We start from the raw sequence: 26,127 nt of genomic DNA, 5'->3' as shown, positions 1-26,127 counted from the left end.
CCTCAACTTTCTGTGTTTATTTTTTTTTTAAATAAAGCATGGGGCTTTGCCCATATAAGGAAGAAGACCAAGTCACATGGTGTTTTGGTATTTCAATTGAGGACAACTGGAATCTACATCTGTAGCGCATACCTATATATTATTTCACAACAGCAACAAACCTAAACGTGGCTTAAATTTTCATCTTTGCTGTTGGGTGAGTTCAATGATTCAGGTAGACACACAATGTTCATGGCAAACCTTGACAATCAGTTCCCTACTTGGTTAAATCAATCAACTCAAATAACCAATGCTCAAATGGTGAGTGCGCTTGTTTTGTGTCGCCCGTTGCCCCAGGTGGGTGGAGTTTGCTCATTTTAGACCATTCCATTGGTCCTACAGTGAAATCTCCAAAACGTACATGCCAGAATACATTGTACCATTGAACATTTGCGACTCAGGCAAACCAACTGAATGACTGAAATAGCACAGTGGACCCTTGCCTCACAGTGGCTGTGATTAAGGACTTTAGTCAGTGCACTCGGCTTGTAAGAATCAACTACTTAGAAAAGGTCAGAAACATTCCTATACTCACAACTGAAGTTACAATATATAAAAATCTATGTATTTGAGTCTCAGAAGTGGAGTGCTGTGTAGTGCAAGCCAACCAGTGAGAATATCAGAGGCTGTTCCACTAAAAATACAGTACAGGACAATGGGAACTTGTTATTAATGTGTTCTGGGTAGGATTGGGTGCTTCCTCAGAATGTCAGATATTTACAGAGTGTGGTCCTTGAACACTCTGTCTGCGTATTGAAAATAGTAATGAAGTACTTTAAACCATTGCCATCCTTTCTTGGTTTGAAATATTTTTATTTGTTATGTTTATGTTTGAGGCACAATGTGAAGACAAAATATATTATCACTAGGGCCAGATTGGAGTTTTTCCCTCAGACCTGACCAGGAAAGTATTGCCTAATAGCCTAGAACTAGAGGCCAGACCAGATTTTGACCCTGGCCCCAATTATTAAAAAGAGCTAAAGAAGCTTAACATAAAAATAAAATGTCTGTTCTAGGAATTCTATTTCTCTGCTTAACAAAAGCCTTCAGAGTTTCAACCTCCCAGAGCTCCCATTTGACAACATCACGACAACAGTACACACACTCGGAACAAACAGCTAGGAGAGTCGGGACCAAGTAGCAACCCAAGTGAGAACCAAGGGGTGCTGGCTGGGACGTTGCACACAGAAGCTTAATCTCCTCTCCAGTCTTTTCCATGGACAGAACAGAGCAATAAATAAGCCAGTGTGGAGTCTGGTAGCTGTTCACCAGCAGGTGCAGGATACACTGTGTATCCACGTTTAGAGGAGAAAGTGCCATACATTCGACTGACTGGAGTCCACGGGTAAAGGCTTTCAATGAATGTCATTCGCAGCTGAATGCTGTGTTTCTTTAAGCAAAGCTATAGTCAGAACAAAGTCAGGCGAGCTACTGTGCCCATAGATCATCCCCGTCCCCCTTTTGAAGAGAAGAATACAGGTTTCGGCCTTCTCCGGTGGGCGTATTTGTGTCCTTATAAACTAGGAGTCCCTTTAAAAAAAAAAGAAAAAAAAAGTGTGAGTGGCAGATAGTGACTCTTGATTGACAGGATGTTAAGGGACTAGGACAGAGGAATACTGGATGTGCGTATATTAATAATAACAATAACGTGTGTGTGTGTGTGTACGCCTGTAAATGTAGGTAGAGTGTGAAACCTTTCCTTTCGTCTCATGGCATCCCCGTTTTATCCCTGGCAGTGTGTGTCCATACAAAATACATGAGCATGTGTGCGGTATGCTTTACCGTCGGCCTGTGGACAGAGTCCACGACGTGTCCTCAGGCAGGGCGGTCTGTGTCTTTCCCACTGGCATATTGCGTTGGCATAGCCCACGATAACCTTGTCCATCCAGGTGAGGGGCTGGGGAAACAGCACAGCCCCCTCGAAGAAGCCCAGGTGACCCCCGTGGAGCGTCAGGGCGAAGATCACATTCGGCTTCTTTTCTGACGGGTGTGGAGAAAGATACGGTGATGCTAAGTTAGCATGTGGTGGTGTCGTTGCGTAAACAATGGTGGATGCTGATACTACTGGCCTATTACTAGGTAAGATGCCACCAAAGTGGTATTGGGGTGCAGAGGAGTATTTCTGTCTGTAATAAAGCCCCTTTGTGGGGAAAAACTCATTCTGATTGGCTGGGCCTGGCTCCCCAGTGGGTGAACCTAGAACCACCCGTGGCTGCGCCCCTGCCCTGTCATGTCAAATCCATAGATTAGGGCCTAATGAATTTCAATTGACTGATTTCCTTAAATGAACTAACTCAGTAAAAAGAACAATGAAATTGTTGCATGTTGTGTTCAGTATAGATTAGGTCATTGCACTCTTACTCAAACACAGTAAACACAATGCAAAACATCTTGAATGGTAGATGTAACAGTGCAACTCGATGAGGTAATGAATTAGATATTGCCAATGTACTGACGATTCATTGGTTTAGTTTTGTGCAAGCTCGCAGGTAGCCCTTTCTGGCAGAGCCTCGAGTTTCCTCACAGATATGTGACTCCTAGGCCAAATTTCCTTTCCATTTCTGCCACCCAACACTCTCAGCCCTGACTCGCTCCGTCTTTATTTCCCTCTCGTAACTTTTAGTCACTGCAAACTGAACGCGAGAGGCGCTCAGATACAAATCAAAAAACGTGTACGGGACAGAAGTATAGATTATAAAAACGGGCAGCACACTGCTTTTCTAGTCAAGCCGCAACCCCCGTCTTTCACTCTGGCCCAGGTGACACCGTTACAGAAACACTAGTGACCAGAGTAAATAATACAACAACCGTCAGTAAATAACACAGCCACAGGCCTGCCCTGACCAGGCATGGGCCTGTATTCACAAAGCATCTCAGAGTAGGAGTGCTGATCTATGGCCCGTCCATATCATCTTATTCATTATGACTTCATTATGAAATGATCCAAGGTCAGCGTCTGTCTCCATGTAAAGTACATAAGGTTAGTGGTGAGGTGGTAGCAGCTGACCTGCGATTAGCTCTCTATATGGAGGAAGCGTACACACACAAAACACACAGGCCAGTTTTTTTTTTTTTTAAAAGGCAGCTCATCAGCGCCTGAGAGGGAGCAGAGAGGCACACAGCAGAGACAGCTGGTGCCGGCCGTGCAGCCCAGTGCTGGCTGCTGAAAGGGCCCAGGCAGACTGAGGGTGGCTTGCTGGCTTCCTGACTGACCTCCAGATACAGACAGACAGCGATAATGGGATTAAGTGCTGGCCTTTAAGGCCAGAGAGATGACAAACTGGAGTAACACTGACTGAACCCATCTACCTTTATTAGAGAGCATGACTCGCCCTTAAAAATCGGGTTGTGTGCGACTACATATGGTACATGAGGCTACTTCCATATCCGCGTGTATGCAGTTGTCCAATACAATAGGTTTGTTTGCACTCTAGTAGCCTTTGGTGATGAGGATAGCCTGTATACCCTTTATGGGACACTGCCACAACACAGTCCCCTATGGAACATGCAGGCCAGGCGTAGAGTTACAGGGTCTAAGGCAGGGCTCGCCAACCCCGTTCCTGGAGTGCTGCCCTCCTGTAGGTTTTCAATTCAACCCCAGTTGTAAACAGCCTGATTCAGGTTATTTAATTATTAGAATCAGGTGTGCTAGATTAAGGTTGGAGTGAAAACCTACAGGACCGTAGCCCTTCAGCCACATGGTTGGAGCGCCCTGGTCTCAGGGGGAAGTAGATGCCAGCACCTTTCTCCTACAAGCCTTGTGGCTGTTGATTTACACACTAAAATGGGGGTCGGGCCAGTGACTCCCGGCCACTGAGGCAGACAAATGCTTAAATGCGGGAGACACATGGCGCACGTGCAGAAAACAAACACACCCTGTAAATAATACCACAGCACAGGGGATCGCATGGCCATGAAAAATTCAAAAAGACTGTCTGGGCAGGGAGACGCTGCAGAAAGATAGCGAGAAGGATTTATCAACACTTAGCGGTCAAAACTTAAAGAGTGTGTCCAGCAGAGAAAGGAAGAAGTTGACGTGACCCTGGTGTTGATTGAATAATTCATTGCGCTCCTACTAATGACATTGCACATCGTCACAATGACCAGTTTAAAAGGATTTTGCATGAAGCTAAATGTAATCAAACAAGAATGCTCAGTACACATTTCTTTGAGGTGATTTGGCCATAAATTGTGAGCTTGGTGAGCGTGGCCCATTTACTCCCAACGATTTGTTTTGGAAGATATCCTGTCCTGGCTACTAAAACTGCTATCACTCACTAAGAATAAATAATGAATCAACAAAATGTGGTGAGTACTCAATTAGTTACAACTCTTACTGAATAGAGCGAATACCTGCGAGTGTGCGTGGGATGGTCAGAAGTGACTGATGGACCAGAGGGTCATCTGAGGAGTTGACCAGCAGCAGAGGCACATTGATCTGAAATACGATTGTCATCATCACCCTCATACATCATCATTAAGTTTGAAAACCACTTTGTAATCACTCTGGGCTAGGTTTCTCAAATCCTTAGTAGCTAAAATAATCAAACGAAAAATCTCCACAACCCAGACCGACAACCACATTAGTGGAACAATTATAAAATAAATATCTGACTTCAATCTTCGAGCAAAACTTGTGTGTCTATAGGAGACTCGAGTCTGGGTCGTCAAGAGCAATAATGTACTACTTCAGCTACGAAGGCTCTGGGAGACTCCGGTCTGGTCCGTGTTCACTCACATTGTGAATGTAGTGTACGCAGCTTTCCTTCTCGTAGTACTCTTTCAGCGTGTCGTGACCATGGAACTTTCTGTGAAACATATGAACAAAAAACAGGCTTCAGGTTATAGCAACAAGGCCACAATTGCTAAAGACAAGATTATTTCAAGATGGCCACCAGAGTCAGAAAGCCGGCCGTCACCTCATGATATTGTCATCGATCTGCATGAGGGAGGTAGCTGTGTACAGTCGGCTCAGGTCTGCGTCCTCCATCTTGCTCGAGTTCATTCCAAACAAACTGCCCCTGTCAATCAGAAACAGCGTACAGGTGGTACACAATGTATGACGTAAAATAAATTCCTGCAAAAAACAATTCAGTATCAGAAATATCCCTTACGAAAAAAATATTGCAGTATGCTGAGTCCAAATGTTTTTTTACTGCAATAATTTTGCAGTGCGACTGCAGTTACAGTGCACTATATACTGCAGTTCAACTTGAGTTATTCTGTAATTAAGGTGTCCAAAATACCAGTCGACTGCCGTTACTGCACTTCTACTGCAGCTTCAAAACTGCCAGATTTTTTGTAACGGGTGTTAACAGACAATGCCAATAAAGCCAGACTAAGTGCCAAATAAACTTTTTTTTTTTTTGTGGTTTAATATACAGTGCCTTGCGAAAGTATTCGGCCCCCTTGAACTTTGCGACCTTTTGCCACATTTCAGGCTTCAAACATAAAGATATAAAACTGTATTTTTTTGTGAAGAATCAACAACAAGTGGGACACAATCATGAAGTGGAACGACATTTATTGGATATTTCAAACTTTTTTAACAAATCAAAAACTGAAAAATTGGGCGTGCAAAATTATTCAGCCCCTTTACTTTCAGTGCAGCAAACTCTCTCCAGAAGTTCAGTGAGGATCTCTGAATGATCCAATGTTGACCTAAATGACTAATGATGATAAATACAATCCACCTGTGTGTAATAAAGTCTCCGTATAAATGCACCTGCACTGTGATAGTCTCAGAGGTCCGTTAAAAGCACAGAGAGCATCATGAAGAACAAGGAACACACCAGGCAGGTCCGATATACTGTTGTGAAGAAGTTTAAAGACGGATTTGGATACAAAAAGATTTCCCAAGCTTTAAACATCCCAAGGAGCACTGTGCAAGCGATAATATTGAAATGGAAGGAGTATCAGACCACTGCAAATCTACCAAGACCTGGCCGTCCCTCTAAACTTTCAGCTCATACAAGGAGAAGACTGATCAGAGATGCAGCCAAGAGGCCCATGATCACTCTGGATGAACTGCAGAGATCTACAGCTGAGGTGGGAAACTCTGTCCATAGGACAACAATCAGTCGTATATTGCACAAATCTGGCCTTTATGGAAGAGTGGCAAGAAGAAAGCCATTTCTAAAAGATATCCATAAAAAGTGTCGTATAAAGTTTGCCACAAGCCACCTGGGAGACACACCAAACATGTGGAAGAAGGTGCTCTGGTCAGATGAAACCAAAATTGAACTGTTTGGCAACAATGCAAAATGTTATGTTTGGCGTAAAAGCAACATAGCTGAACACATCATCCCCACTGTCAAACATGGTGGTGGCAGCATCATGGTTTGGGCCTGCTTTTCTTCAGCAGGGACGGGGAAGATGGTTAAAATTGATGGGAAGATGGATGGAGCCAAATACAGGACCATTCTGGAAGAAAACCTGATGGAGTCTGCAAAAGACCTGAGACTGGGACAGAGATTTGTCTTCCAACAAGACAATGATCCAAAACATAAAGCAAAATCTACAATGGAATGGTTCAAAAATAAACATATCCAGGTGTTAGAATGGCCAAGTCAAAGTCCAGACCTGAATCCAATCGAGAATCTGTGGAAAGAACTGAAAACTGCTGTTCACAAATGCTCTCCATCCAACCTCACTGAGCTCGAGCTGTTTTGCAAGGAGGAATGGGAAAACATTTCAGTCTCTCGATGTGCAAAACTGATAGACATACCCCAAGCGACTTACAGCTGTAATCGCAGCAAAAGGTGGCGCTACAAAGTATTAACTTAAGGGGGCTGAATAATTTTGCACGCCCAATTTTTCAGTTTTTGATTTGTTAAAAAAGTTAATATCCAATAAATGTCGTTCCACTTCATGATTGTGTCCCACTTGTTGTTGATTCTTCACAAAAAAAATACAGTTTTATATCTTTATGTTTGAAGCCTGAAATGTGGCAAAAGGTCGCAAAGTTCAAGGGGGCCGAATACTTTCGCAAGGCACTGTATCTCGAAATGTATAAATTAAAGATTAATTTGCCATTTGGGTCACTTCAAAGTGATACAAATGAAGGTTTTACGAATGAATAAGTACTTAAGTAATAAGTAATTTAGGGACAGTACGTTATTTATAATGAGGGACACCTGGAGAAAATCTAACTTCTGAAGTGGGCAAAGGTGAAAAGACAGCCATTATAATATGAGCACTGTATGAATCTCTTATTTGCAGTCCGCGAAAGAAACACAGTCTAAGCATGGGGAAGGAGGGTTCCACATTAATTAATTAATTAATTACATTTAAAAAAGACCCCTTGAAGTATATATTTTAAAAACTATATATAAAAACATTATTTGTTGGGAAAAAAAATGTTGGGGCCATATCGCTATTAGCCGAAACAAACACATTGAATAACAGATTCACTACACGAAAACAGATAAAATCAATTCAAAAGGCACTGTTGAATGACTGTATAGCCTAATAAGGCATCTTTCGTTTCATCATTATTTAAAATGTCATTTTATACAGTCTAAATGTGCAATTGTACAGTCTAAATTATTTACATTGTAGAAAGATAGTGAAGATATCAAAACTATGAAATAACATATGGAATCATGTAGTAACCCCCCCCCCCCCCCCAAAAAAAGTGTTAAACAAATCTAAATATATTTTATATTTGAGATTCTTCAAGAGTTGCCACGCTTTGCCCTGATGAAAGCTTTGCACACTACTGGCATTCTCTCAACCAGCTTCACTTTAAATGCTTTTCCAGTCTTGAAGGAGTTCCCACATATGCTGAGCACTTGTTGGCCGCTTATCCTTCACTCTGCTGTCTGACTCATCCCAAACCATCTCAGTTGTTGAGGTCGGGTGATTGTGGAGGCCAGGTCATCTGATGCAGCACTCCATCACTCTCCTTGGTAAAATAGCCCTTACACAGCCTGGAGGGGTGTTGGGTAATTGTCCTGTTGAAAAACCAATGATAGTGGGACTAAGTGCAAACCAGATGGGATGGCTTATCGCTGCAGAATGCTGTGGTAGCCATGCTGGTTAAGTGTGCCTTGAATTCTAAATAAAACGAGCAAGTCACCAGCAAAGCACCGCCACACCACTTCCTCCATGCCTTACGGTGGGAAATACTTATGTGGAGATCATCTGTTCACCCACACCCCGTCTCACAAAGACACGGCGGTTGAAACCAAACATCTCCAATTTGGACTCCAGACCAAAGGACACATTTCCACCATTCTAAATGTCAATTGCTCGTGTTTCTTGGCCCAAGCAAGTCTCTTTTTTATTTATTTATTGGTGTCCCTTTAGTGGTTCCTTGCAGGAATTGGACCATGAAGGCCTGATTCACATAGTCTCCTCTGAACAGTTGATGTTGAGATGTCTGTTACTTGAACTCTGTGACGCATGTTTTGGGGCTGCAATTTCTGAGGCTGGTAACTCTAATGAACTGCAGCAGAGGTAACTCTTTGGTCTTTGTTTCCTGTGGCGGTCCTCATGAGAGCCAGTTTCATCATAGCGCTTGATGGTTTTTGTGACTGCACTTACAAAGTTCTTGAAATGTTCCATATTGAATGACCTTCATGTCATTAAAAGTAATGATGGGACTGTTGTTTCTCTTTGTTTATTTGAGCCGTTCTTGCCATAATACGGACTTGGTCTTTTACCAAATAGGGATATCTTCGGTATACCACCCCTACCCTGTCACAACACAACTGATTGGCTCAAAGTAATTGAGGAAAGAAATTCCACCAATTAACTTTTAACAAGGCACACCTGTTAATTGAAATGCATTCCAGGTGACTACCTCATGAAGCTGGTTGACAGAATGCCAAGAGTGTGCAAAGCTGTCATCAAGACAGAGTGGCTATTTGAAGAATCTCAAATATAACATATATTTTGATTTGTTGAACACTTTTTTGGTTACTGCATGATTCCATATGTATTACTTCATAGTTTTATTGTCTTCTCTATTATTCTGCAATGTAGAAAATAGTTTTTTAAAAAATAAGAAAAAGCCTTGAATGAGTTGGTGTTCTAAAACTTTTGACCGGTAGTGTGAATTAGAATAACATTTTACTGCTGTAATGTTCATTGCAGACTCCACTTGTAAATTGTCATTTTTATACAGTAGTGAAGCCTGCATGCTTGTTATAGGCTACAAGCAAACAAGAACACCAGCTGTCTGATACTGATGGAAGGGTGGCTGGCCCAGTGGCCGCTTGAGAACCATCATCATGATGATGATGTCTTATCTGGGTTTGTTTTGTCGTCCAGACAGTTTGATATTTCGTAATCACAAATGACGTAAATTAGTCTGGCTTGAAGCATGTAGCTCGTAAATGAACCATTAGGGCAATTTACTTAGGATTTCTGTCTAGGTCTTATTTCAAAGACTGAACATTGCATAGGGACTATGACAGTAGTGATATGTGTACTAACTACTGAGACGTGTGTTTTAGCAGTTGTATGTACCGGTGGGATAGGATTATCTTCTTCATGTTGTCTGCCATGACAAAGTTATAGAGCCTCCGACACTGGTCCCACTGTAGGAACGTCTTCTGGGCCCTGGATTCACACACACACACACGAGAGAGAGACAGTCAATACCACACAATGAGTGGTTATTTTATTGTGCATGTATTTCTACAGTGCCTTCAAAACGTATTCATACCCCTCGAATTATTCCACATTTGTTGTATTACAGCCTGCATCAAGTCTGGCACTAACAGGCTCTTGAACAGCTTCTATCCCCAAGCAATAATACTGATAAATAACTACATGGACTGAGTTAACCGGAGTATCCTCGTTGAACTTTTTATTTTTGCACTGCCTCTATGCACACTCACAGGGCCCTACACACACACACACACACACACACAAGCTGCTGCTATTCTGTTTATCTTATATCCTGATGCCTAGTCACCTTACCCCTATACATACACACAAAAGCATGTGGACACCCTTTCAAAATAGTGGATTTGGCTACTTCAGACACACCCGTTGCTGACAGGTGTATAAAACTGTAAAGTTTGGTGGAGGAGGAATAATGGTCTGGGGCTGTCTTTCATGGTTCGGACTTGGCCCCTTAGTTCCAGTGAAATCTTAACGCTACAGCATACAATGACATTCTAGACGATTCTGTGCTTCCAACTTTGTAGCATCAGTTTGGGGAAGGCCCTTTCCTGTTTCAGCATGACAATACTGTGCAAAAAAACGAGGTCCGTATAGAAATGTTTTGTTGAGATCAGTGTGGAATAACTTGACTGGCCTGCACAGAGCCCTGCCCTCAACCCCATCGAACACACACCTTTGGGATGAATTGGAACGCCAACTGCGAGCCAGGCCTAATCGCCCAACATCAGTGGCCGACCTCACTAATTCTTGTGGCTGAATGGAAGCAAGTCCCCGCAGCAATGTTCCAACATCTAGTGGAAAGATTTCCCAGAAGAGTTGAGGCTGTTATTTGATGTGTATGTGTCCACATACTTTTGGTCATGTAGGGTATATGTTGTTTGACTGATCAGGGCAGAGCAAAGTGCATCCTGTCTGTTTAAATGAACAAAATAAACAATTGATTCGATTTGCATGGCGCAGCCAATTAGGCTTCATAGATCAGTAGCATAATTTACAAAATACTTGCTATTCCATTCTTTTGAAAATACACTTTATTAGTCAATGAACTAATAATAGACGTATGTGTGATTGCGTATATTCAATGGATTCATTCAAATAGATGCCCCACCCACATCTACACAGCCCTACTACCATGTACTCGGTGCAGGCATGTGCATGGGAGGTATAAAAGGCTCATGCCGGGCCTGTTTGAAAGAGGTCATATAAACATTGGCCTATTTTTTTTATGTTGTTAACAGGCAACATACAGTAAATCCTATGTGAACCATGCATTAGCGGTGTAAGCACTTTGGTAGGACTTAATGCGCGGGTGTGGTTTGTATAAACGGGTAACGGGCATATGTGATGGCAGGTTTTTAATAGCCCGAGTGTACTTACTTTAGACTATTTGCAGAGTGCACGTGACCTGTGTCTAAAAGTGAACGGGGAAACAAGGCGAATTGAGGTCTATGAGAGACAATAGCGGTCAGAGTCACTGAGCTGGAGTCACGCGCGCGCGTGTGTGTGTGTGTGTGTGGTGCTCGGCGTGAGATTAAAAAGAGATGCGGACAAACACAAACGCTACACAGGGGTAAAGTGGTGGCCATGGCCTACCTATGGGTATGAACAAAGAGAGGCCGGACTGGCTGCCTGCCCCTTTCCACAAATCCTCACGGCCGTGGATCTAGACACACGCATGTCCGCATGTAGCCGAATCACAGTATCAACGACGTTCTACGTGACAGTGTAGTGGGTGCCGTTTGTATCACGCTTTATTTTGATTCCACGTACCGGAGTGCGCTGTATCCCTGGCAGACACTGACGCAGCACAGCACTCTCTCCTGGTTGATCCTGTTCTCCCCCAGGAACTTACACACAATGTTCCCCCCTAGGCTGAAGCCCACCACGATGAGCAGTGTCTGGGGGAAGGCCCGCTTGATGGAACCCACCATGGCTGCAAACTCCCACGTACAACCTGGAAAAGGAATCACAGAAATGTGTATTTTGCTTTTCAACCAAATGCACTGAGATGCACAAACAAATCCCAAGGGATTGAAACCCAGGGTTGGACACGGTGTAGGGCCCCTGGATAGATTTAGGGGTTTAGGGGCCCTGCGCAAGGGCACAACGGCAGAATATGGCATCTAGGATACAGATGCCAGCAACCCTCCGGTTACTGGCGCACTCCCCACCAGATTTTCCAGCTGTACTAGGGATTCAAACCGACAACACTCCAATTGCTGACCTACCTCTCAAACCTCCAGGCTACCTGCCACACCTAGTAGCAGTTAGAAAGACAGTGCAAGTTACAGGTAAATGCAATACATTTATTAATTAACCAACTTTTCCACATCAAGCTCTTACTTGGAGAACTCCATACAGTGGGGCAAAAAAGTATTTAGTCAGCCACCAATTGTGCAAGTTCTCCCACTTAAAAAGATGAGGCCTGTAATTTTCATCATAGGTACACTTCAACTATGACAGACAAAATTAGAGAAAAAAAATCCAGAAAATCACATTATAGGATTTTTTATGAATTTATTTGCAAATTATGGTGGAAAATAAGTATTTCTGTCCTCCACTCGTTGCCTGTATTAATGGCATCTGTTTGAACTTGTTATCAGCATAAAAGACACCCGTCCACAACCTCAAACAGTCACACTCCAAACTCCACTATGGCCAAGACCAAAGAGCTGTCAAAGGACACCAGAAACAAAATTGTAGACCTGTACCAGGCTGGGAAGACTGAATCTGCAATAGGTAAGCAGCTTGGTTTGAAGAAATCAACTGTGGTAGCAATTATTAGGAAATGGAAGACATACAAGACCACTGATAATCTCCCTCGATCTGGGGCTCCACGCAAGATCTCACCCCGTGGGGTCAAAATGATCACAAGAACGGTGAGCAAAAATCCCAGAACCACACGGGGGGACCTAGTGAATGACCTGCAGAGAGCTGGGACCAAAGTAAAGCCTACCATCAGTAACACACTACGCCGCCAATCCTGCAGTGCCAGACATGTCTCCCTGCTTACCTACTGTGAAGCATGGGGGTGAAAACATCATGCTTTGGGGCTGTTTTTCTGCAAAGGGACCAGGACGACTGATCCGTGTAAAGGAAAGAATGAATGGGGCCATGTATTGTGAGATTGAGTGAAAACATCCTTCCATCCGCAAGGGCATTGAAGATGAAACGTGGCTGGGTCTTTCAGCATGACAATGATCCCAAACACACCGCCAGGGCAACGAAGGAGTGGCTTCGTAAGAAGCATTAAGGTCCTGGAGTGGCCTAGCCAGTCTCCAGATCTCAACCCCATAGAAAATCTTTGGAGGGAGTTGAAAGTCTGTGTTGCCCAGCAACAGCCCCAAAACATCACTGCTCTAGAGGAGATCTGTATGGAGGAATGGGCCAAAATACCAGCAACAGTGTGTGAAAACCTTGTGAAGACTTACAGAAAACATTTGACCTCTGTCATTGCCAACAAAGGGTATATAACGAAGTATTTGAGAAACTTTTTATTGACCAAATACTTATTTTCCACCATAATTTGCTAATTAATTAATAAAAAATCCTACAATGTGATTTTCTGGATTTTTTTCATTTTGTCTGTCATAGTTGAAGTGTACCTATGATGAAAATTACAGGCCTCTCTCGTCTTTTTAAGTGGGAGAACTTGCACAATTGATGGCTGACTAAATACTTTTTTGCCCCCCTGTAGGTCACACGTAACATTAATTCAGTCACCGATGTTTTCAATCATGTCCGGCTGTAGCAGACTAATTAGAAGTAGACCAAAGTCAACCTCAACTAAATGCCAAATTGGATTGTAGCTTCCATCAATGTAATTGTCCGCATCATTTCCAATCCCTCATATATTCTTTTGTAAACACACAGTCAAAAGTTTGGACAGACCTTCTCATTCCAGGGTTTCTTCATTTTTAAAACTATTTTCTACATTGTAGAATAACAGTGACGACATCAAAACTATGAAATAACACATGGAATCATGTAGTCATCAAAAAAAAGTATGCAAAGCTGTCATCAAGGCTAAGGGTGGCTATTTGAAGAATCTCAAAAAATACTTTGATTTTGTTTTAACAATTGTCTGGTTACTACATGATTCCATATGTGTTATTTCATAGTTTTGATGTCGTCACTATTTTACAATGTAGAAAATAGTAAAAATAAAGAAAAACCCTTCAATGAGTAGGTGTTCGAAAACCTTTGACCAGTAGTGAGCACACACACACACAGGCTTGGCACCACTTAGAAATGTCCTTGTTTTTGAAAGAAAAGCAAATTTTTGTCCATTAAAATAACATCAAATTTATCAGAACTACAGTGTAGACATTGTTAGTGTTGTAAATGACTATTGTAGCTGGAAACGGATGATTTTTAATGGAATATCTACATAGGCATACAGAGGCCCATTATCAGCAACCATCACTCCTGTGTTCCACTGACACCTTGTATTAGCTAATCCAAGTTGTTCATTTTAAAAGGCTAATTGATCATTAGAAAACCATTTTGCAATTATGTTGGCACAGCTCAAAATTGTTGTTCTGATTAAAGAAGCAATAAAACTGGCCTTATTTAGACTAGTTGAGTATCTGGAGCATCAGCATTTGTGGGTTCGATTACAGGCTCAAAATGGCCAGAAACAAAGACCTTTCTTCTGAACCTCGTCAGTCTATTCTTGCTCTGAGAAATGAAGGCTATTCCATGTGAGAAATTGCCAAGAAAATGAAGATCTCGTACAATGCTGTGTACTACTCCCTTCACAGAACAGCGCAAACTGTCTCTAACCAGAATAGAAAGAGTGGGAGGCCCCGGTGCACAACTGAGCAAGAGGACAAGTACATTTGTGTCTAGTTTGAGAAACAGACATCTCACAAGTCCTCAACTGGCAGCTTCATTAAATAGTACCCGCAAAACGTCTCAACGTCAAAGGTGAAGAGGCGACTCCGGGATTCTGGCCTTCTAGGCAGAGTTCCTCTGTCCAGTGTGTGTTCTTTTGCCCATAATAATGTTATTTTTATTGGCCAGTCTGAGATATGGCTTTTTCTTTGCAACTCTGCCTAGAAGGCCAGCATCCCGGAGTCGCCTCTTCGCTGTTAACGCTGAGACTGGTGTTTTGAGCATACTATTTAATGAAGCTGCCAGTTGAGGAAATTTCTAAGTGACCCCAAACTTTTGAACAGTAGTGTATACACATATTATATATCTAAAGACAACTTTTTAAAATAAATAAACAATTATTTTCCGCTAACCCTACCACCCCTCCCCTAATTGGAGTAAACTAATGAACAACACTTAGGCTTTTACACACACTATATACCTTAATTGGGATAGGGGGCAGCATTTTCACTTTTGGATGAATAGCGTGCCCAGAGTGAACTGCCTCCTACTCTGTCCCAGATGCTAATATTTGCATATTATTATTATTATTATTATTATTATTGGATAGAAAACACTCTGAAGTTTCTAAAACTGTTTGAATGATATCTGTGAGTATAACAGAACTCATATGGCAGGCGAAAACCTGAGAAAGATGTCCCACTTCCTGGTTGGATTTGAGGTTTGTAGTTTTTCAAAAGCTTGGCCTACCAAATACACAGTGTCTATTGAGTCAAGTTGCACTCCCTAAGGCTTCCACTAGATGTCAACCATCTTTAGAAACTTGAATGAGGATTCTACTATAAAGGAGGGACTCATGAAACCTCTGAGTCAGTGGTCTGGCATAGTGCCTTGGTCTCAGGACGCGCGCTCCCGACAGAGTTACCTCTCATTCCAGAGCTTTTCTTCAGACATAGGAATTCTCCGGTTGGAACATTATTGATGTTTTATGTTAAAAACATCCTAACGATTGATTCCATGCATCGTTTGACATGTTTCTAAAGGACTGTAATGGAACTTTGAGTTTTTGTCTGGACGAAGTGCTTGCGCCTCATGAAGATGAATTAGTGGGCTGAACACACTAACAACAAGTGGCTATTTGGACATAAATGATGGACTTTATGGAACAAATGAGTCATTTATTGTCGGACTGGGATTCCTGGGAGTGCCTTCTGATGAAGATCAAAGGTAAGTGAATATTTATGGTGTTATTTCTAACTTCTGTTGACTCCAAAATAGCAGATATTTCTCTGGCTGTTTTGAGTTCTGAATGCCGTTCTCAGATTATGCTTTTTCCGTAATAAAAAATCTGATACAGCGGTTGCATTAAGGAGAAGTCTCTTTAATTCTGTGAATAACACTTATCTTTTATCAATGTTTATTATGAGTATTTCTGCAAAATCACCAGATGTTTTGGAATCAAAACATTACTGCACGTAACGTGGCAATGTAAACTGAGATTTTTGAATATAAATATGCACATTATTGAACAAAACATACATGTATTGTGTAACATGATGTCCTATGAGTGTCATCTGATGAAGATCAAAGTTTAGTGATTCATTTTATCTATATTTCTGCTTTTTGTGACTCCTATCTTTGGCTGGAAAAATGTCTGTTTTTTTGACTTGGCTATGACCTAACATAATCATATGTTGTGCTTTCGCTGTAAAGCATTTTTGAAATCGGACACGATGGGTAGATGAACAAGATGTTTCTTTCATTTGCTGTATTGGACTTATTAATGTGTGAAAGTTACATATTTCAAAAAAAAAATCTGAATTTTGCGCACTGCCTTTTCAGCGGAATGTTGTCGAGGGGTTCCGCTAGCGAGGGGTTCCGAACGCCTGCGCTAGAAAGGTTATGGACACATTCTATTTGACAATAGTTCTATTTTGTTTGTTTTTAATCTTGTTCTTCCTCTACCCCTCCCATCTATTTCTGATGTCCATCCAGTTTGATTTCTATTTGCCATATATTTGGAACTGTGCTGTTTCACAAAAGTTCTGAACACACACACATTTTTTTTACGGACACAGCATATTTTACATTCGTTATCAGTCCCACCCTTCAGCTCCATTCAACCCCACCCATCTATCTCTTAACAACATCCATATTGGATTTCTATTTGACATATTTTTCAACTGTGCTGTTCTGAACCTTTCTATTCTCATTGTTTCTACAGATTGTAAATTAAAGATAAATCATTATTAGATTTTTGATCGATTGACTATGACTTTTCAAAATCACCTGCAGAGTTGACTCCAGGTAATTGTTGCAATTCTTCAGCCATTTCTGGACCTGTGACCCTAAACAAGCTACATATGGACAGTTTTATTATTAAAAAGGACAACAATATGCATACTTAACAGAGCCCTGGCCCTGTCGGTCTTACCGTAGGTGAACATGCGCGGCGAGGTGAGCTCGATGTTGGGCAGGGACCCCAGATGGTTGAGAACAGCACACCTGTACCCCTGCCTCTGGGAGTGATTCACAAAGGTACGGATGTAGTGCTTCTCACTGTGGTTACCAATCCCTGGGCAGATCACCATGGTGATGTCATCTGTGGAGTAAAAACACAGTAAACACACAAGTGATAAAGGGGAGTCCGTGGGTAGGTGGTGTTAGGACAAATTGAAGGCCGAAAAGCACGCTATTCTATGTGCAACAGGGGTCATTAGTGCACACAAATGTTCATTAGTGCACACAGTGGAACACGCTTTGAAACATTTTGCAACAGGAAATTAAAATTAGCATTGGACCAGTTCCGGTAGTCCTTCCCTGTTTCAGCCATTTTCTTCTGTGTGGTGCCTAATGAACAAGACCAAGGAGTAGGGTTAGGCGGTATCCAGACTTTCAAACTGCTCTGTACCGTATAGGGTATTACTCGCAGTACACAAAAGGGGCGCCATTTCTTTACAAATGATATATTTTTCAACGCACAACACGTTTAGGCAGCAGGGGCCTCTTCTTACCGCTGCTTAAAATGTCACAACATTCCCACATGCGCAATTTCTGAAAAGTCGGCGCAGGTACAACAACATTAAGATTTATAAACTTGGCGCACGCATGTTTCCCCAGTTATAAATCAGACCCGTAGTAAAACTGTGCAAGCGTGAACGAGCATTAAAACTCTGCCTGGACATTAAAACTTACGGTGACAATGACACCCTTTTACTTGCTGTAGAATTTGGAACTATTGGCATTCAAAATGTAGTTTATTAATAGATTGGGTTTCTATGTCCTGCCTTGGTATAGGCTCTGAGATTAAATAGGCAATGATGTGCGATAGGAGTGCCACACCAATACTGAAGCATACCTATACTGTCAAATATTTTACACAAGCTGCCAGTCTATCTACTGAGTTGGCAGAATGCTTTAATCTTTAGCATTAATTTATGCTGCATCTGGCAAAGGACTGTCAGTTCTGAAAGAGAAAACAATGGCAAATTATTGTGGACCTGGCAGCACAATGTTTTACATCGACTTTTCCTACAACCCATGGGGCGGCACACAATTGGCCCAGTGTCGTCCGGGTTAGGCCGGCAGGGATGTCCTTGTCCCATTGCGCACTATTTATAATATACAGAATTTAACAGGTGACCAGTTTATATTTTACATTAAGGTAGGCTTATGTCTGCTACAGTCTACTTCAATGTAAAATAGACTGTTCACCTGTTAAATTCGACTGAATATTATAAATAGTGCTGCCTATGGGATTGCAAAACTTGAAATACATATTCACTAGACTTCTAGGTCCAATTAAATGAGAGCTGCGCATGGTCATTTTTTGTATGGCTACTTCGGAAATATGAATCCATCACGGCCAGGAATTTATTATGCAACTTATGAAAACAAAATAGGAAATGTCTATAGTTTAGATTTTTTAAATAAATCATTTTATAAAAAATTATTTTCGCTCTTAAGTAACTGCAAATGGCTGCATTCTAGTTCATACGTTTTCCTGTTTTTTTTTTATGAATAAGCTTTTCGTCATATCTCCATTTGCACAAAATACTTGCCAGCTTACAATACAATATTTCAACCACTAGCAGAGATGTGTGTGTACACATGGCCTTAAGTTTGCGAGGAGGTGAGCACATTCTCTCATCAAGTTCGATTTTTTGTAAATGCCAACTTTTGCGTGAAAATTGGCGCACACACATTTGGGTGGGTATATCGTGTACTTACACAATTTATAAATGAGGCCCCAAGAATCTTGATCCGGGAGGGGATTGGTGGCCTCTGCAGTAACCAAGAAGCTTGATCTTGCAGGCTAGCCACTTAGCTGACAAACCAAATGCATGGCTGAAGCGATTAATACTATTTGAAAAATCATACCGTCTATATTTCAAAATATCCCAGTATACATAGTATACCATTCAAGCCTACCAGGGAGTCACTACACAGATAAAGGGTGTGTGCTACTCTTTCCTCAGGGGCACCATCATGCTAATGGTCTCAAACCCAATTAGATACCCTAGGGCATGTGCCCAAAAGGTCAAAACAGTACGAGAGGATTTTTAATAAATAAAATAAAAGTGTTCCCTTGACATACATTACTCAAGATAAGGAAACAGTAGACACCAACCAAAGCCAATTCCATTCGATGAATTACCTCAAAATGTCTAAATAATGTAAACTAGTCGCAGACCTGTTGCATTAAACCTCATTTTGAAGTACCACTACACTGAGGACTTGAAGGGATGCGGACAGTATTGAGCACAGCTGTTTTTGTAAGCCTAACCAATAGGCTGAGTAATGCCCATATCACAGATACAGTACATGGCATGTGGTACATGACCAGACCTGGGTTCAAATACTATTTGAAATCATTTAAAATACTTTAGCTGGGCTTGATTGAGCTCGTCTGGCATAATTGAACCAATAAAATAGTTGCAAAAGTGCAAAACCCACCCAACTACAAGTCACCTTTAGAATAGATAGGATCACGTTTAAGGCTAGGATTGGTTTGCCCCAACTTACAACTTACATTGCCAGAGGAGATCAGGCTTGCAGAATCAGTGCCTCTTTAAATCCCCCCTATGCACTTGATGCGAAGCACTTTGTTAACCTGTTATTGAAAAGAGCTCTATAAATAAAGTTATTAATATTCAAGCAAACACTACAAGTATTTGAAAGATTTCAAATAAACTCAGAAAAAAATAAAACGTCCTCTCATTGTCAACGGCATTTATTTTCAAACTTAACATGTGTAAATATTTGTATGAACATAAATTTCAACAACTGAGACATAAACTGAACAAGTTCCACAGACATGTGACTAACAGAAATGGAATAATGTGTCCCTGAACAAGGGGGGGTGTAACAGTATCTGGTGGCCACCAGCTGCATAGAGTACCGCAGTGCATCTCCTCTTCATTGATTGCACCAGATTTGCCAGTTCTTGCTGTGAGATGTTACCCCCCAGGCTCGTTGCTGGCCATGGCAGAACACTGTCTTGCAGGAAATCATGCACAGAACAAACAGTATGGCTGGTGGCATTGTCATGCTGGAGGGTCATGTCAGGATGAGCCTGCAGGAAGGGTATCACATGAGGGAGGAGGATGTCTTTCCTGTAACGCACAGCATTGAGATTGCCTGCAATGACAACAAGCTCAGTCCGATGATGCTGTGACATACTGCCCCATGACAGACCCTCCACCTCCAAATCGATCCCGCTCCAGAGTACAGGCCTCAGTGTAACGCTCATTCCGTCGACGATAAATGCGAATCCGACCATCACCCCTGGTGAGACAAAACCGCGACTCGTCAGTAAAGAGCACTTTTTGCCAGTCGTCTGGTCCAGCGACAGTGGGTTTGTGCCCATAGGCGACGCTGTTGCTGGTAATGTCTGGTGAGGACCTGCCTTACAACAGGCCTACAAGCCATCAGTCCAGCCTCTCTCAGCCTATTGCGGAAAGTCTGAGCACTGATGGAGGGATTGTGCGTTCCTGGTGTAACTCGGGCAGTTGTTGTTGCCATCCTGTACCTGTCCCACAGGTGTGATGTTTGGATGTACGGATCCTGTGCAGGGTTGTTACACATGGTCTGCCACTGCCATCATGTCTCCCTGTAGCTCTGTCTTAGGTGTCTCACAGTACGGACATTGCAATTTATTGCCCTGGCCAAATCTGCAGTCCTCATGCCTCCTTGCAGTATGCCTAAGGCACATTCATGCAGATGAGCAGGGACTCTGGGCATCTTTCTTTGGATGTTTTTCCAGAGTCAGTAGAAAGTCCTCTTTAGTGTCCTAGGTTGTCATAACTGTGACCTTAATTGCCTACCGTCTGTAAACTGTTAGTGTCTTAACGACCGTTCCACAGGTGCATGTTCATTAATTGTTTATGGTTCATTGAACAAGCATGGGATACCGTGTCTAAACCCATTACAATGATGATCTGTGAAGTTATTTGGATTTTTACAAATTATCTTTGAAAGACAAGAGTCCTGAAAAATTGACGGTTATTTTTTTGCTGAGTTTAGTACTTGAACCCAGGTCTATACATGACACTGAATATCTCAGAGTAGGGTGAAGCTGCCCCAGCCGAGAAACTGATCTTGGGTCATTTTTGCATTTCCTCACTAAAGGTTAAGGTTAGGATTGGTGCAGGGGAAGCTGAGCCTAGTTCTGCACCTAGGGGAATATTCACTCTGGAGCGAATCGCTCACCTCCAGTGCGGTGGTCCCCCAGCGACTCGAAGAGGTCAAAGGTGGCAGTGGCCCCATCCTGCATGAGGAGGTACTTGCGCACCCCACAGGGGTTTGGGGAGCTGACACGCCCCATCTTCCCATACAGGGCAGTCTGGAGGTGTCCACTCTTCCCCCACAGCAGCGGTGGTTCGTACCTGTGTGAATACAAAAACGGGCAAGAGTGGATGTGTGAGAGCCAAAGTGATGTAAGAGCAGTAATGTCAGTGCCTTGTGGAACATTTTGTGTTGTGAGCATGGTATGAAATCCCAGTGTGAACTGGTACATTCCACACACACACACACGTGCATGGAATCACGCGCAAAAGCACACACAAAATCTAGCATGACGTTAACATGTATAAACATCTAATTTGTGGGCCTCCCGAGTAGTGCAGTGGTCTAAGGCACTGCATCGCAGTGCTAGCTGTGCCACTAGAGATTCTGGGGTCGAGTCAAGGCTCTGTCGCAGCTGGCTGCGACCGGGAGACCCATGGGGCGGCGCACAATTGTCCCAGTGTCGTCCGGGTTAGGCCGGCAGGGATGTCCTTGTCCCATCGCGCACTAGAAACTCCTGTGGCTGGCCAGGCGCAGTGCACACTGACACGGTCACCAGGTGTATGACGTTTCCTCCGACACATTGGTGTGGCTGGCTTCCGGGTTAAGTGGACATTGTGTCAAGAAGCAGTGCGGCTTGGTTGGGTTGTGTTTCGGGGGAAGCACGGCTCTCGACCTTCGCCTCTCTCGAGTCTGTACGGAAGTTGCAGCGATGAAACAATTGGATACCACAAAATTAGGAAGAAAAAAAAAGAGGCATAACAACAAAAAATCTAATTTGCAAGTAACTCTGGATCCTAGCTGTACCTCTAGCATGGTCTTTCCATCTCATGCAAAGAAACACAACAGTTTTAAGTAACCTCCTTTCCCCACTCTGTGACCAAGCTTTGGCCTGTAGGATCAATTATATATCACTGGTAGCAAAACATTAACATCTCCATGTCTCATGGAAGCCATTTACATTTTACAGCAAATATGCCTCAATGAAAAACAGCTCCTTTAGTTAGAGAGTTTATCTTAAAAAATGTTCACTTCATCCATGTAAAGACAGTATAATTTAGCCATGCTAAGTCTGCAGTGTGGTCCATAGTGTAGATGTTATGTAATTGCGATGTGGCTGTAAAATAATACAATGTTAATAGGACACCTCCTATACCCACACACAGGGCATCTCGATTGGCTGGACAGCCGTTGACTGATGCAGGGAGTGTTGAGGACTGGTCTAACAGGGAGGTACAGTGAGAAGGGCACGATCGCGACTGGGTTGAAAGTGATCACGACTAAGGGGGAAAGGAAAGATTAAGGATGTTTATGAAAGTGGGATAGTATGTCCTGTAGCTACAGTACATGTGGGTTTATGAGTATGAGCTTGTGACTGTCTGTGTATGTGTGGCATGTACCAGTCTGCTCTGGAATGTGATATTGATACCATAGTCACAACAACATAACATGTTCCAGGAAGCACTGCATGGCATGACTGCTATTTTGCTCACAAGTGTATGTGCTTGCTCTCAAGTAGGCCTGTGTGTGATCCGGTGCATGGGAACAGTGGACACGGTTTGCGTCCCAAATAGCACCCCATTTCCTATATAGTTTATTACTTTTGACCAGGGCTCTATAGGTGATCGTGGCTGTGTCCCAAATGACATCCTATCTGCTGGGTAGGTATCAGTACTCACTCTTTGATCAGGATGGGGCAGGACTTGAGCAGATAGCGGTTGAGGGGCGTGTCCCGATAGGTGATGTCAGGCGGAGCCGTGGGACTCTTCAGATTCAGACAGCGCACCAGGAAATAGAGCACCGTTGCTACGGCAGCCAGCTTCATGCCATCAAATATGGCTGGCATCTCGGGGGCAATGGTGTGGACATCGCCTGGCTCCACGAGTGCACTCATGGTTGACAGAGAGGACCTATGTCTAGGCACAATTAACATATGATCACAACAGCAACACATGGCACACAGGTGCAGAGGGTATATAAAGAGTCACATGCAGTCATAGCATTGATACATCATGTAAATTAGAGTGTGATAAGAATAATGAGATCAAATATGACCACAATAAGACTGGCTCCACGAGTGCACTCGTGGTACACTCGTCAATAAGACTGATTTGAAGTCCACAAACAGCAGAAAGAAACGAAGTCGGTCAGACAGTGTCAAACATTTTTGCCCACCTTGTTCAATAACTAATGATACTCAGTCACCCCCTGGACATGCATTTCAGAATCTGGCAGCGCTGGAAAAGAAGAACAAAAAGTCACCCAAATAGCTAACTGTCAGCATATTGTTGAATGCAAAAGTCTAATCTGCTTGACTTTATGTAGATACAAATTACATTATATACATCATTGTACGAATTCCAATCATTCGGGCGTTATTATTATTTAGCAGTGAAGTCTGCCAGTTAATGTTTGTGTTAGAGTTGAATTTGCGCGAGACAACTCATTCTACGCTTACAATCTGATCTAGAATAGAATACATAAATGTTACCCACTTTTGATACAGTGAAACACGCAGAAAAAGTAGACTGCCCTCAGTCAGCCGACAACCCTCATTTCAGCACACACGCAGTAGCAATTGTTTCTGTAAAAAAAAGCCAGCAAGTCAGCTGGTTGGCAACCATGCACAACGTACCATTTTTAACCTCAAAGATATTTTCGCGGTCTACTCGAGCTTTCGTCCGAATCAGTGTCCTTACATGCGTGTATGTTTACAAGCTGTGTTGCTCTCTGTGCACATTGCACAGCTGCTCGGTGTAGTCGCGGACTGTTTACTACAGCGGAACAGAGTTGAAACACGCGAGCACCTAGCAACTGCAGCCCGACTTCCTACTGCAGAAGAGGTGATTTACATATAGCTATTTTTTATTGGAGCTCAGTTACCGCTACGTCACATGTTGGGTAATTTTCGGTGCCCAGTTTTGGGCCACGGCGAAGTCGGCTCAAAACAAAAACAAAGGGGTGTGAGAACGTGTTTTACTAGCTCAGCGCGTTTTCTGCCTTACCAATGAAACTTGTTTGAACATATATTTTATGGGAAAGAGCTGTATGCTTCTGGACGATACGCAATGCTGCCTTGTTAACAATATGACCGAGCTGCGCAGATTCCTGTTCGTTTTGAGAAGGGCACTCACCGTTTTCACGTCACGGCCTAATGCGCTGTGCACTTATAGAACAACATGTTTCGCGCATAGCATGATACCTATGGTATTCACCATCTACGTATAAAAAGGTAGTCATTGATAAGGATACATAAAAAGTATTTTGTTACGCCCAGTTGGATTATTATTTGAGATGCATATTATGTTTTACTGTAGCCCCCTTCAATGTTTTCCATGTTGTCAATACTTCCTGAGAAGTATTTGCAGTGTTGTAAACCATGATTTTACAATGGATATATTAATAACCATTTAATCTTTCATTTTGCGCTACTTGTGTACAGCACTTACATACACGCTACTTGTGTACAGCACTTACAATTTCGCAATAACTGTCACAAGCTCCTTAGTGGTGCAGCAGTCTAAGGCACTGCATCACAGTGCTAGAGGTGTCACTGGTTCACCCTGGTTCAATTCCAGGCTGTATCACAGCTGGCCATTATTGGGAGTCCAGTCCTTTATGTGCCTTTTGGCTAACTCCAAGCTGGCTGTCATGTGCCTTTTCCTGAGGAGTGGCTTCCGTCTGATCACTCGACCATAAAGGCCTGATTGGTGGAGTGCTGCAGAGATGTTTGTCCTTCTAGACGGTTCTCCCATCGCAGCAGAGGAACTCTGGAGCTCTGTCAGAGTGACCATCGGGTTCTTGGTCACCTCCCTGACCAAGGCCCTTCTCCCTCGATTGTTCAGTTTGGCCAGGCAGCCAGCTCTAGGAAGAGTCTTGGTGGTTCCAAACTTCTTCAATTTAATAATCATGGAGGCCACTGTGTTCTTGGGGACCTTCAATGCTGCAGAAATGTTTTGGTGCCGTTCTCCAGATCTGTACCTTAACAAAATCCTGTCTCTGCGCTCTACAGACAATTCCTTCAACCTCATGGCTTGGTTTTTGCTCTGACATGCACTGTCAACTGTGGGACCTTATACAGACAGGTGTGTGCCTTTCCAAATCATGTCCAATCAATTGAATTTACCACAGGTGGACTCCAATCAAGTTGTAGAACCATCTTAAGGATGATCAATGGAAACAGGATGCACATGGGCTCAATTTTGAGTCTCATAGCAAAGGGTCTAAATAAATACTGTACCAGTCAAACATTTGGACACCTACTCATTCAAGGGTTTTTCTTTATTTTTACTTGTGTCTTGTTAAAGTTCATTTGTGGCATTTTTTACAACACAATCAATTGTGTTGTAACAAGGTAGGGGTGGTATACAGAAGATAATCCTATTTGGTAAAAGATCAAGTCCATATTATGGCAAGAACATGTCAAATAAGCAAAGACAAACGTACATCATTACTTTAAGACATGAAGGTCATTCAATATGGAACATTTCAAGAACTTTGAAAGTTTCTTAAAGTGCAGTTGCAAAAACCATCAAGCGCTATGATGAAACTGGCTCGCATGAGGACCGCCACAGGAAAGGAAGACCCTGAGTTACCTTTGCTGCAGAGGATAAATTAATTAGATTTACCAGCCTCAGAAATTTCAGCCCAAATAAATGCTTCACAGAATTCAAGTAACAGACACATCTCAACATTAAGATTTGATTTGATTTGGAGACTACGTGAAATCAGGCCTTCATGGTCGACATTGGCGGATGTGGTGGATTGAGATAAATCATAAATCATGCCACCATGGTTGAATTGTTGCAAAGAAACCACTACTAAAGGACC

The 26,127-nt window shown here is 42.6% G+C and overlaps 1 protein-coding gene across 2 annotated transcripts; it reads right to left on the bottom strand.

The window, feature by feature from the left end:
• Positions 1-831: 831 nt before the first annotated feature.
• LOC110491996 (monoacylglycerol lipase ABHD2) lies at positions 832-24,152 on the bottom strand. 2 transcript variants are annotated; one of them, XM_021565922.3, is made up of 13 exons: positions 23,997-24,152; positions 23,793-23,881; positions 23,473-23,534; positions 22,977-23,213; positions 21,223-21,398; positions 16,946-17,113; positions 11,446-11,629; positions 9,514-9,606; positions 4,959-5,060; positions 4,778-4,847; positions 4,393-4,477; positions 1,822-2,019; positions 832-1,569 (listed from the first exon to the last, which is right to left on the bottom strand). In XM_021565922.3, exons 4-13 carry the CDS (start codon positions 23,189-23,191, stop codon positions 1,553-1,555), a joined length of 1,308 nt encoding a protein of 435 aa, XP_021421597.2. In that variant the 5' UTR covers positions 23,192-23,213; positions 23,473-23,534; positions 23,793-23,881; positions 23,997-24,152; the 3' UTR covers positions 832-1,552. The 2 variants fall into 2 exon arrangements, with proteins under 2 accessions (XP_021421597.2, XP_021421606.2); XM_021565931.3 differs by lacking the exon at positions 23,793-23,881 and having other exon boundaries at positions 23,933-24,142.
• Positions 24,153-26,127: the final 1,975 nt, after the last annotated feature.

The sequence above is a fragment of the Oncorhynchus mykiss genome, chromosome 2, assembly GCF_057628025.1.
Source record: "Oncorhynchus mykiss isolate SJ-2025 chromosome 2, ASM5762802v1, whole genome shotgun sequence".
NCBI classification, from domain to species: domain Eukaryota; kingdom Metazoa; phylum Chordata; class Actinopteri; order Salmoniformes; family Salmonidae; genus Oncorhynchus; species Oncorhynchus mykiss.
Note: the sequence above shows the minus strand (reverse complement) of the source record. Positions and strands in the feature narration are given on the sequence as shown.